General features: G+C 39.5%; 1 protein-coding gene across 1 annotated transcript; it reads right to left on the reverse strand.

The window, feature by feature from the left end:
- Positions 1 to 415: 415 nt before the first annotated feature.
- Positions 416 to 12,176, reverse strand: LOC133792101 (uncharacterized). The gene is made up of 3 exons (XM_062230009.1): positions 11,521 to 12,176; positions 10,653 to 11,409; positions 416 to 1,189 (listed from the first exon to the last, which is right to left on the reverse strand). Exons 1-3 carry the CDS (start codon positions 12,174 to 12,176, stop codon positions 416 to 418), a joined length of 2,187 nt encoding a protein of 728 aa, XP_062085993.1.
- Positions 12,177 to 12,508: the final 332 nt, after the last annotated feature.

Below are 12,508 nucleotides of genomic sequence, written 5' to 3' on the forward strand. Positions count from 1 at the left end.
TATCAAAATTGATCTACCTGCAAAAGATAAGTTTCTGGAGCTCCAGATCTTAATTCGGGTTTTCATCTTCTCAACTAGTAATTTGCACTCAACAGTTGAGATTCTCTTGGCATAGATGGGTATACCAAGATACCTAAATGGCATATCACTTCTACTGAATCCTGACAGATCAATTACTCTTCGAATCTCCTCCTCACTCATGCCACTGCAGTATATGGCAGTTTTTTTGATGTTTGGGTTCAAACCAGAGGACTTTGAGAACAACTTTAGCCCCTGCAACATTAGATATATGCTCTTGAAATCACCCTTGTAGAACAGCAACACGTCATTGGAAAAGCTGAGATGATTAAGCTTTAAGTCCCTGTACCTGTCATGAAACTGAAACTCATCCTTCTCCCCAACTTTCTGCATAATTCTACTCAAGTATTCCATCCCAAGAACAAAAAGCAAGGGACATTGGGTCCCCTTGCCTCAAACCTCTTTTAGCTGCAAAGAATCCATGCATAGATCCATTAAACATTAAAGAATACCTAGGTGTAGTTATGCAATTCATTATAAGACTAATGAATTTAGCAGGGAATTGAAAGGCTTGTAACATCTCCTCTAAGAATCCCCATTCCATAGTATCATAAGCCTTTTGTAAATCCAGCTTTATCATGCAGTTGGGTCTAATCGATTTCCTTCCATAATGCCTTATTAGATCCTGACAAATCATAATATTATGAGCAATTATTCTGCCTTTAATGAACCCCCCCTGATTTTGAGCCACAAGATCTGGAAGAATAACTTTAAGCCTACTGCAGATCAATTTTTTAGCTACTTTGTATAAGACATTGCAGCAAGATATGGGGCGATAATCACTTACAGTATTATGACATTTGCACTTAGGGATAAGGGTAATCACTGTAGAGTTAATCTCTTTTAACAGGTGCCCTGTATGTAGGAACGATGTTATAGCTTCACATATCTCATTTCCAACTAACTCCCAATTGTCCTGAAAGAAGTAGCTGCAATAACCATCAGGCCCTGGAGCTTTGATGCCAGGGATGCTAAACACAGCATCTTTAATATCTTCTTTAGTAAACTCGGCTGATAGAAAATCTGCCTGCTGTCTGGAAAGCACAGGACCGTGAGCCATAATTGAGACTTTAACTGGTTGCCTATTGTCCATTTGAGTGCCCAATAAAGTCTGATAATAGGATAAAAATGCTTCAGTAACACCATCAGGATTGTAATGACCCACTACTCTAGACTTTTGGACCATTAATGAAACTATACATACAAAACCTTAATAGAACTTACATTTGCAAAAATACCATAATTTTATTAAGTAACTTGTAAAAATAAGAGTTACTTACAAAATATCAAGAAGGATATGGGATCTCATTGTCTTAAAAACAAAATATAATTTAAAATAAAGGAGTTACATAGAAAGTGCGGAAAAATTACACATAAACCCATAAACAAAAGACTACATCCTCGAAATCGAACTCTTGACTCCTTGAATCCATTCACCATCGATACACAATCCCAAGCACCCACGAACCTTACCGCCACTAAAGCTATTTTCCTGCACATAAAACAAAAAGGAATGAGCCTAATGCCTAGCAAGGAAAATCTAACACATACATCATGTACATAAATTTCATAATAAACATAAAGACATAACATAACACTTATTACATACACATACTATAATGGCCATTATTACTTGGGGTCCCATAGACTAAACAAGTCATATGCCCATGAGATTAGTGGGGTCCTACTAGCTAAGTAGGTCATATGCCCATAATCTATTTGGGGTCTTGTTAGTCATATGGGTCATATGCCCAAGCCTACAAACATACACATATCATAACATAAGAAACACAAGAAACATAAGATAACATATAAGACATATAACATATGCATTTCTATCCTATTTTCCTTACCAAAGTTACCGGAATATGTGGACAGCGTTGGAACTTTGGAACACTCCTAATAACCATTATGAAAAAGAGTGAGTCTAATGAAGAAAAATAGATGAAAAGGAATGGGAAGACTAAACCATTGAGACACATACTTACCAAAACTTATGTGCTCAAGAACTTAGATTTCCTAACCAAAATAAAGATTAAGGTTAGAGGCTGAGTAGAAGATTATGAGAACTTAAAAGAACAAATACAGAATTGAACTAGAGTTTTGGGTTACCTTGAAGACTTGTAAGACCAATCTACACCTCAAACCGAAATACTCTAAAACCTTACTTCCCAAAGTGTTTGATAAGCTTATGATGATCAAGCTTATGATTCCCAAACCCAGGTGTTTATACTCTCACACTCACTTAGCACTTGCAGCCTCTGAACTTAGAGCAAAAGATGAATAATGGCTGGGTACTAGGTCCTATTTATAGAGTTTAGGAATGAAAGGATCTTGATTTTACTTGAATAAAAATAATAGCTTTTTAGGTGAAAATAATTTGAATAATCGTTCAGTAGAGGCTGGAGACTCGTTCAAAAAGATGCTGGACTTATCAAGAGGTTGAATGGCTGAATGGAAAAAGAATTCAAAAACTTTCAAAACATACTGAAGGAGGCGATATATCGCCCCCTGTAGGTGATATATCGCCTGGGCCAGTATGCCTAAGGCTATTGTGCATCGTCTCGTGTTTTCCGTATCTACGTGCTGCGATATATTGCCCCTATAGCTGCGATATATCGGCACACGCTGATTAATTAAACACAAAATTACACATTTTTAGCTAAGTTTGAATGGAGTAAACAGCATTGACTAAGCCCTCAACGTATTCAAAGCTGCTGACTGACCTTATAGCATTCAAACTTTTACCCTTATTAAATTAAATCCTCAAAATACTTAATCCTTAATCATCCATACATAGCATGTGCTTAAAATCCTATTGGTCCTTATCTAAACCTTATAGTATAATAAATATTATCCTTAATATCAGTCATATAATCAAATCTTAGGTTAACATTAATATTCTTAAACTATAGGTTAAACTTAGAAAATCTACAAGTACTACTATGAGTGTCCAAATAATTCTCGGTCTGAACCAAAAATCCACAGTTACAAAGATAATGCTATAAATACTATAATACTACTATCTAACTAGCTAAGTAAAGTTCTTGGACTCTACAATTCTCCCCTACTAAAAATAATTTCGTCCTCGAAATTTACTTACCAAATAATTCCGGATACCGGCCTTACATGTCCTCCTCCAACTCCCACGTTGCCTCTCGTTCAGAACTATTACTCCATAGGAATTTGACTATAGGAAAGCTCTTGGACCGTAACTGCTTCATCCCTCTATCTAGGATGCTAACCGGTCGTTCCTCGTAACTCAAGTCTTTCTGGAGTGCTATCGTATCGTACTTGAGGACGTGAGATGGGTCTGACACATATTTGCGTAACATCGAGATGTAGAACACGTTGTGACTATCGGCTAGTGCTGGCGGTAGGGCTAGTCTATACGCAACTGGTCCCGCATTGTCCAATATCTAAAAAGGACCTATGAATCGGGGACTAAGCTTGCCTTTCTTCCCAAACCGCTTGACACTTTTCATAGGAGATATCTTCAGGAAGACTTGATCTCTAACTTGGAACTCCACATCGCGTCGCTTGGTATCCGCATAGCTTTTCTGACAGCTTTGAGCAGCAAGCATACGCTGTTTAATAAGCGCTACTGCTTCTTTAGCTTGTCTAACAGCTTCGGGCCCTAGAAGCTGCCTTTCTCCTACCTCGCCCCAGTGCAACGGTGATCGGCACCTTCTTCCATAAAGCAACTCATAAGTTTCCATCCCGATCGTTGACTGGTAGTTGTTGTTGTACGAGAACTCGATCAGCGATAAGTACTTGTTCCATGATCCTCCGAAATCAAGTACACACGCGCGTAGCATATCCTCTAAAATCTAAATCGTACGCTCGGACTGCCCATCTGTCTGAGGATGGAAAGCTGTACTAAGACTTAGATTAGTACCCATAGCTTGCTGTAAACTTCCCCAAAATCTCGATGTAAACACTGATCCTCTATCTGACACTATCGTCTTGGGGATTCCATGCAACCGTACAATCTCTTGGATGTAGATGTCTGCATATTGGTCTGCCGTGTACGAAGTTCTAACAGGCAGGAAATGAGCCAACTTGGTTAGTCTATCTATTACTATCCAAGTGGAATCATGTTGCTTATTCGTCTTTGGCAGACCCATCACGAAGTCCATGGCTATATCGTCCCACTTCCATTCTGGCACGCTAAGTGGTTGTAATAAGCCTGCAGGGCGCTGATGCTCCGCTTTCACTTGCTGGCATACCAGACACTTAGATACAAACTCCGATATGTCCTTCTTCATCCCTGGCCACCAATAGATTGCCTTGATGTCATGAGTCATCTTGGTAGACCCTGGATGAACTAAGTATGGGGTGTTGTGCGCTTCTTCCATAATCGTCTTCTTAATACTTTGATCATTTGGCACGCATACCCGATCCTTATATCTCAATAAACCTTGGCTAGATATTGAGAAATCTGTAGTCTTGCCTTCTCTGACTGCATCCATATGTGCTGCTAGCGATTCATCATGTCTCTGACCAATCCGTATGTCCTTTAGCAGATTCGATTGGATAGACAAGTTAGCTAGCTTGCCTACAACCACTTCTATTCCGACACTGATAAGCTCCTGCTGTAGCGGCTTTTCTATTCCGGATAAGGCTGCTAAGTTCCCATAGCTTTTCCTACTAAGCGCATCGGCCACTACGTTCGCCTTTCCTGGGTGGTATAGGATTTCGCAGTCGTAATCCTTTACTAACTCTAACCACCTGCACTGCCTCATGTTGAGCTCCTTCTGAGTAAAGAAGTACTTTAAACTTTTGTGGTCCGTATAAATCTCGCACCGTTCTCCGTAAAGATAATGGCGCCAGATTTTTAACGCAAAGACCACTGCTGCCAACTCCATATCGTGAGTTGGATAGCGCTGTTCGTATTCCTTCAACTAACGTGAGGCGTAGGCTATCACTTTGTCATTTTGCATTAGCACGCATCCCAATCCTAGCTTTGATGCATCGTAGTAGACAACGAACTTATCGTTGGGTGCCGGTACACGAAGTACTGGTGCTGAGCAAAGCTTATCCTTAAGTAATTGGAAGCTTTCCTCACACTTATCATTCCAGTTAAAATTTTGTTGCTTTCGGGTCAGGTTGGTGAATGGAGTGGCTATCTTTGAAAAGCCCTCTACAAACTTCCTATAATAACCTGCTAACCCTAGGAAGCTTCTCACTTCAGATGCGTTCTTTGGTCTGGGCCAATCCTTCACGGCCTCTACCTTTGATGGGTCTACTGCAACTCTATCTTCCGATATAATGTGCCCGAGGAACGCCACTTGTGAAAGCCAAAATTTTCATTTCTTGAACTTGGCGTAGAGTTGATGCTCCTTCAATCGCATCAACATCGTCCTTAAATGTTCCTCGTGCTCTACTTCATTCTTGAAGTATACTAAGATATCGTCGATGAACACAATGACGAATTTATCCAAGTAGTCCTTGAAGACCCTATTCATTAAGTCCATAAACGTGGCTAGTGCGTTAGTAAGACCAAAATACATAACCAAGAACTCGTAATGTCCATAACGAGTCCTAAAGGCTGTCTTAGGAATATCTTCTCCCTTTACCTTGAGTTGATGATACCCGGACCATAAATCGATCTTTGAGAATACCGTCGCGCCTCGGAGTTGATCAAACAAATTGTCGATCCAAGGTAGCGGGTACTTGTTCTTAATTGTTACTTTGTTCAGCTCACGATAGTCTATGCACATCCGCATACTCCCGTCCTTCTTCTTCACGAATAGTACCAGAGCTCCCCATGGTGAATGGCTTGGCCTAATAAAACCCAAGTCTAGGAGTCCTTGTAGCTGTGTCTTTAACTCCTTGAGTTCCGTAGGTGCCATCTGGTATGGTGCCTTAGAGATAGGCTCGGTGACTGGTACTAATTCTATCGTGAAGTCTATTTCTCGATTTGGCGGCAATCCTGGCAAGTCATCGGGAAATACTTCTGGAAATTCTTGTATAACTCAGACATCTCCAACCTTAAGCGGCGTCTCCCTTTCCACGTCCGTGATGCTGGCTAAGAATGCTTGACATCCTTTCTCCATCATTCTCTGAGCTTTGAGAGATGACACTAACGGGGTGCGCAATCCTGAAGCTTGTCCCATGAAGCATAATTTCTGGTCGTCAGGAGTCTCGAACATCACCTTCTTGCGTTTGCAGTCGATCGTTGCGCCATGCCGTGCTAGCCAATCCATGCCTAGTATTACGTCGAAGTCCTTGATCACTAGCTCTATCAGGTCTCCTTCTAGTTCTATGTCCTCAATCTTGATCGGTACACCTCGTACTATCCGTGATGATAGAACTACTTTGCCCGAAGGCAACTCGGTTACAAACCTAGCTCTAAATCTTTCACAAGGTTTGTCTAGTTTTTCTATCATTCCTAACGAGATATACGAGTATATCGCTACCAAATCAAGCGATACTAGAACATATACTATCGAGGATAGGATCTGACCTGTAATTGCTTGTTACTAGCATGGGTTCCTCCCTGGGTCAAGGCAAAGACTTTGGTCTGGGACCATCGTTTAATCCCTCTTCTCCTCACTAACATTCATCTGAATCCCTTTTACTTCTATCGCCGCTTCTAGAACATTGGCATAGGTAGTATTTCCCTGGTTTGCTATCTTAACCCCTAATTCCATATTTTGTCTAAGTCCTCTAACGAACTTGGTCACCCTCATAAAATCGGTTGGAACCATCTCCGATGCGAACTTGGCTAATCTGTCGAACTGACGAGCATATTCTTCTACCATTAGCGATGATTGCCAAGGTGAAATACTTCTTGTGGAACAGCTCCACAAATCTTGTCCATATCATGGTGGCAACATCGTTAGTCTGCTGAACTAAGTCCCACCATATTCTGGCATCCTTCTTGGGAAATGACGAGACGCAGGATATGCGGTCCGCATTATTGAGATTCATGTGCGTCAGAATCGGCTCCACGTTCCTTAGCCACTCTTTTGCCTCAAAGGGGTCTGTAGTCCCTTCGAAGTTTGGAGCGTGCTGCTTGCGGAACCTTGACTCCATATTCAGTACTGGGTGTCGCGCGTAGTTTGTCACTGGCCATCCCCCATATGGACCAACTTGTTGGGGGTGATGGGTCCATTTGCTGTGGTAGCAGTTGCGGCTGCGGCGGAGGCTGAGGCTGAGTCTGTGCCTGTTGGCGGTGTTGCTGTAGAAATTCCTCAACTTGTTGTCGCAGTTTGGCGATCTTCGCAGTGTTGTCAGCTGGCGGTGCCGGCGTGTTGCGGCGGGCAATAGCACACACTCCCCTTCGGTGAACTGGAGGGACTTCATTGGTTGCTGGGACGGCATTGGAGGCATTTCCGTTGGTGCGTGCAGATCTTCGGAGCGACATCCTCACCAAAAGTTCTAACAGTTGAGAACATGTTAGAACTTACCCTAATAGGCTCTAAGGCAACACTTATTCTAAAACAAACATATCTCGGACCTATTTATCATGACTTTTTATGAAAAATTATATAAGTCTTTATTATTATAGTGGGTTTCTATACTTAGAAAAACAAGCCATCTTTATTTTCTAAGTCTGTTTCTAATCATCCTATATGACTTAATTCTCAGGCTCGAAACTTATCTTTGTTCCAAAGTTAACCATATTGAGGGAGGGCTGGGATCAGTAAAATCGTTCCCACTACTAAGGCCCCCTAACTCTCAATAAGGAAACTTGGTTCATTGATTTGTATCCACCCTCACCGAACTTAGTCATTATTCATTTTATTTATTATTTATTATGATTGCAAAAAAAAAATCAAACTTATACATGGTAATAAAATAACATGTTATTCATTTGGAAAACAGTTTTCGCTTATTACAATCATAAAATAAAGAAAGAAATAAAACAAACAATGAAAACTATTATTCTAAAAATCGGGATCTTCTACATCCGATCCTTCATCTAGCATATCTTCATCTATCTCCTCATAATCATCATTGTCTTGAGCCTCAAAATTTCCTCGGGGAAGATTCAAGAAGATCCTATGTTGTTGCTCATTAGTGAATTGAAACTCTAAATCATAGGTGAACTTAAGTATGAGAGAATAATATCTTAGGGCTACTTGTAAGTCATCATCATTATTTATAGTCTCCCATATTTCTTCTAAAGTTAAAATTACTGAAGGAAAATCCTTTAAAAGCCTAATTACTAGGACATATTGTTCTGCCGCTCTCATCATGATTTGCTTAGACCCTTGAAGGTAACCTATTTCTTTGTGGAACAAGATCAATCTCTGAGTGATTTTCTCTCGTGTTCCTACGGTGTTCCTTGGTTCCCTTATTCTCTTTAAAGCCTTAATGGCTCGGATATCCTCATTGCTTAATGCTCCGTTCATACTTAACTGAAAACATAAACACTAAGGTTGTTAGCTATACACATAAGCAAAATAACCGTAACTTAAATACTTACTTGGCGGTCAGATTTGGAGCTTTGAGCGTGTGTATCGAGGAAAACTTCATGCGAAGGAATCGTTTGCTCTGATACCAACTATAATGACCCACTACTCTAGACTTTTGGACCATTAACGAAACTATACATACAAAACCTTAATAGAACTTACATTTGCAAAAATACCATAATTTTATTAAGTAGCTTGTAAAAATAAGAGTTACTTACAAAATATCAAGAAGGATATGGGATCCCATTGTCTTAAAAACAAAACATAATTTAAAATAAAGGAGTTACATAGAAAGTGTGGAAAAATTACACATAAACCCATAAACAAAAGACTACATCCTCGAAATCGAACTCTCGACTCCTTGAATCCATTCACCATCGATACACAATCCCAAGCACCCACGAACCTTACCGCCACTAAAGCTATTTTCCTGCACATAAAACAAAAAGGAATGAGCCTAATGCCCAGCAAGGAAAATCTAACACATACATCATGTACATAAATTTCATAATAAACATAAAGACATAACATAACACTTATTACATACACATACTATAATGGCCATTATTACTTGGGGTCCCATAGACTAAACAAGTCATATGCCCATGAGATTAGTGGGGTCCTACTAGCCAAGTAGGTCATATGCCCATAATCTATTTGGGGTCTTGTTAGTCATATGGGTCATATGCCCAAGCCTACAAACATACACATATCATAACATAAGAAACATAAGAAACATAAGATAACATATAAGACATATAACATATGCATTTCTATCCTGTTTTCCTTACCAAAGTTACCGGAATATGTGGACAGCGTTGGAACTTTGGAACACTCCTAATAACCATTATGAAAAAGAGTGAGTCTAATGAAGAAAAATAGATGAAAAGGAATGGGAAGACTAAACCATTGAGACACATACTTACCAAAACTTATGTGCTCAAGAACTTAGATTTCCTAACCAAAATAAAGATTAAGGTTAGAGGCTGAGTAGAAGATTATGAGAACTTAAAAGAACAAATACAGAATTGAACTAGAGTTTTGGGTTACCTTGAAGACTTGTAAGACCAATCTACACCTCAAACCGAAATACTCTAAAACCTTACTTCCCAAAGTGTTTGATAAGCTTATGATACCCAAACCCAGGTGTTTATACTCTCACACTCACTTAGCACTTGCAGCCTCTGAACTTAGAGCAAAAGATGAATAATGGCTGGGTACTAGGTCCTATTTATAGAGTTTAGGAATGAAAGGATCTTGATTTTACTTGAATAAAAATAATAGCTTTTTAGGTGAAAATAATTTGAATAATCGTTCAGTAGAGGCTGGAGACTCGTTCAAAAAGATGCTGGACTTATCAAGAGGTTGAATGGCTGAATGGAAAAAGAATTCAAAAACTTTCAAAACATACTTAATGAGTCAATATATCGCCCCCCGTAGGCGATATATCGCCTGGGCCAGTATGCCCGAGGCTGTTGTGCATCGTCTCGTGTTTTCCGTATCTACGTGCTGCGATATATCGCCCCCTATAGTTGCGATATATCGGCACACCCTGATTAATTAAACACGAAATTACACATTTTTAGCTAAGTTTGAATGGAGTAAACAGCCTTGACTAAGCCCTCAACATATTCAAAGCTGCTGACTGGCCTTATAGCATTCAAACTTTTACCCTTATTAAATTAAATCCTCAAAATACTTAATCCTTAATCATCCATACATAGCATGTGCTTAAAATCCTATTGGTCCTTATCTAAACCTTATAGTATAATAAATATTATCCTTAATATCAGTCATATAATCAAACCTTAGGTTAACATTAATATTCTTAAACTATAGGTTAAACTTAGAAAATCTACAAGTGCTACTATGAGTGTCCAAATAATTCTCGGTCTGAACCAAAAATCCACAGTTACAAAGATAATGCTATAAATACTATAATACTACTATTTTACTAGCTAAGTAAAGTTCTTGGACTCTACAAGGATCCTCCACTCTATTACCTTCTTCATTGATAATAGAATATATCCTATTTTGACACCTTCTTTCTTTGATACTGGAGTGAAAAATTGCAGAGTTTTCGTCCCCTTCTTTGACCCAAGTAACCTTAGATTTTTGGGACAAGAATGAGTAGTAGTTTTTATGCACCCCTGCATAATGCCTTCTAGCTTCCAACTCTTGATACTGCAGATCCACATTCAAAGGGTCTCGATGCATCTTATTCTGACAATCATTCAGCTTCTCTTTAGCTTCCATATCAGCCATATGAATCTCTGAAAAACCCCTCTTGTTCAGTTCTTTAAAGATAGGCTTAAGGTCCTTAAGCTTAGACACAACTTGGTACATTTTAGTCCCTTTAACCATCTGATTCCACACCCTACTCACTTCTTGGTGGTATTGAGGATGGGAAGACCACATCCAAAAATACTTGAACGGTTTCTTACCACTAGGAATGTCAGAATGCACTGTTAGAACTGTTGGAGTGTGATCAAATATGCCTTCATTAAGGAAAATAGCTTCAGCATTTGTAAATCTATCCATCCACGCTTGATTAGCCATAACTCTATCAATCTTGGAGTAGATTTTATCTGATCCCTGCTGCTTATTACTCCAAGTATAGAAGTTCCCACTGTATTTAACATCTTCCAACTGACAGCAAGAAACACAATTAATGAAATCATTATTAGAGTTGTATCTTACTCTATCCCCAATTCTTTCATCTCTGTTCAAGATATCATTAAAGTCCCCAAGCACTACCCAGGGATCAACTCTAGCCAAATCCTGTAAACTTCTCCACAAACTTTTCCTTCCCTCCTCATCATTAAAGCCATATACAAAAGTAGTGAAAAATCTATGCTTATTGTCCACAGTAGCAACAAACAAATGAATAAGCTGATTTGAGCAACTGAGTATACTTACATTGAATCTCAAAGGATTCTAAGAAACTATAATTCTTCCTCCTTTGTGCCACGCACTGTTGGTTGTGAAGCACCAACCTGAGAACATATGAACATACAAGGCTCCAAGCTTTGGAGCCTTAACTCTCGTCTCAAGAAGACCAATTAAACCAGCTCTTTGATGGGCAATAAGTTGCCTTACTACATTTTTCTTATGCTGGTTATTGATCCCTCGGACATTCCAGCATATAATCCTATCCATTGGAAAGAGGAGGCCCTCCCCCCCTCCTGTATTTTCCAATTCCCCCACCATTATCTGTTGGTTCTCTTGCGTTGTAGTTTCATTCTGGCTCTCCCCAGTCATAGCACTTGTTGAGGCTTTAGGATCTGATAAAGCCTGGAAAGAGTTCATAGTGGAAGGCCCAGCCATAGATTCTTTGGCTTTGACCCTCCACCCTTTCGTAGTAGTCTGAAACCCATCAACAGTAGTTTTAGCTGCCTCTGTCTTTTTTTCCTCTGGTTTCTGAATCTCTTCTTTAGCTATCCATTGTTGCTTCCTGCTTTCTTTCCTTCTGTAATCTTTAGTAGCATGCCCCATACCCTTGCAATGCCCACACATGATCGGTTTCCATTCATACATAACTCCTACAGTGACATTAAATCCAAATTCATCCTCAAATTCAATACAACTTGGAAAATCCTGCTGGAGACTAACTTCAATAAGAACATGAGGATAACTAAGTTTATCCCTCTCTTTTGTAATCGCATCCACCATCAGTGGCTTCGCCACTTAGCCTAAAATCTTGAAGAGAGACTTTTGACCCCAATATTTCAATTCTAAATCATCCAACTGAACCCAAATTGGAACTGTTCGTATATCCTCTTTCTTGAAATTAGTATTCGGATCCCAAGCTTTCATAACAACAGGCCTCTTATTGAAGAAGATGTATCCCCCCGTGAGTATAGCATCTCTAAATTCAATACTATCAAATCTAATCAAGAAAATGCCATATGAAAGCATACCCACCTTATCCACTTTGTCATTCCATAAGCGCCTTGCAAATCCTTTAAGCACAGAGAGAGGCGGATTGGCTCCCAGAACATAAC

This window comes from Humulus lupulus, chromosome 7 (genome assembly GCF_963169125.1).
Source record: "Humulus lupulus chromosome 7, drHumLupu1.1, whole genome shotgun sequence".
Classification (NCBI taxonomy): domain Eukaryota; kingdom Viridiplantae; phylum Streptophyta; class Magnoliopsida; order Rosales; family Cannabaceae; genus Humulus; species Humulus lupulus.

What these genes read in the sequence shown, in the direction of transcription:
- LOC133792101 (XM_062230009.1), bottom strand. Translation starts at nt 12,176, where the DNA reads ATGGTGGATGCGATTACAAAAGAGAGGGATAAACTTAGTTATCCTCAT. An exon ending in GCTCCAAAGCTTGGAGCCTT is followed by an intron (nt 11,410 to 11,520) that starts GTATGTTCATAT and finishes AAGTATACTCAG; the next exon opens with TTGCTCAAATCAGCTTATTC. An exon ending in CTAGAAGGCATTATGCAGGG is followed by an intron (nt 1,190 to 10,652) that starts GTGCATAAAAAC and finishes TCCTATTATCAG; the next exon opens with ACTTTATTGGGCACTCAAAT.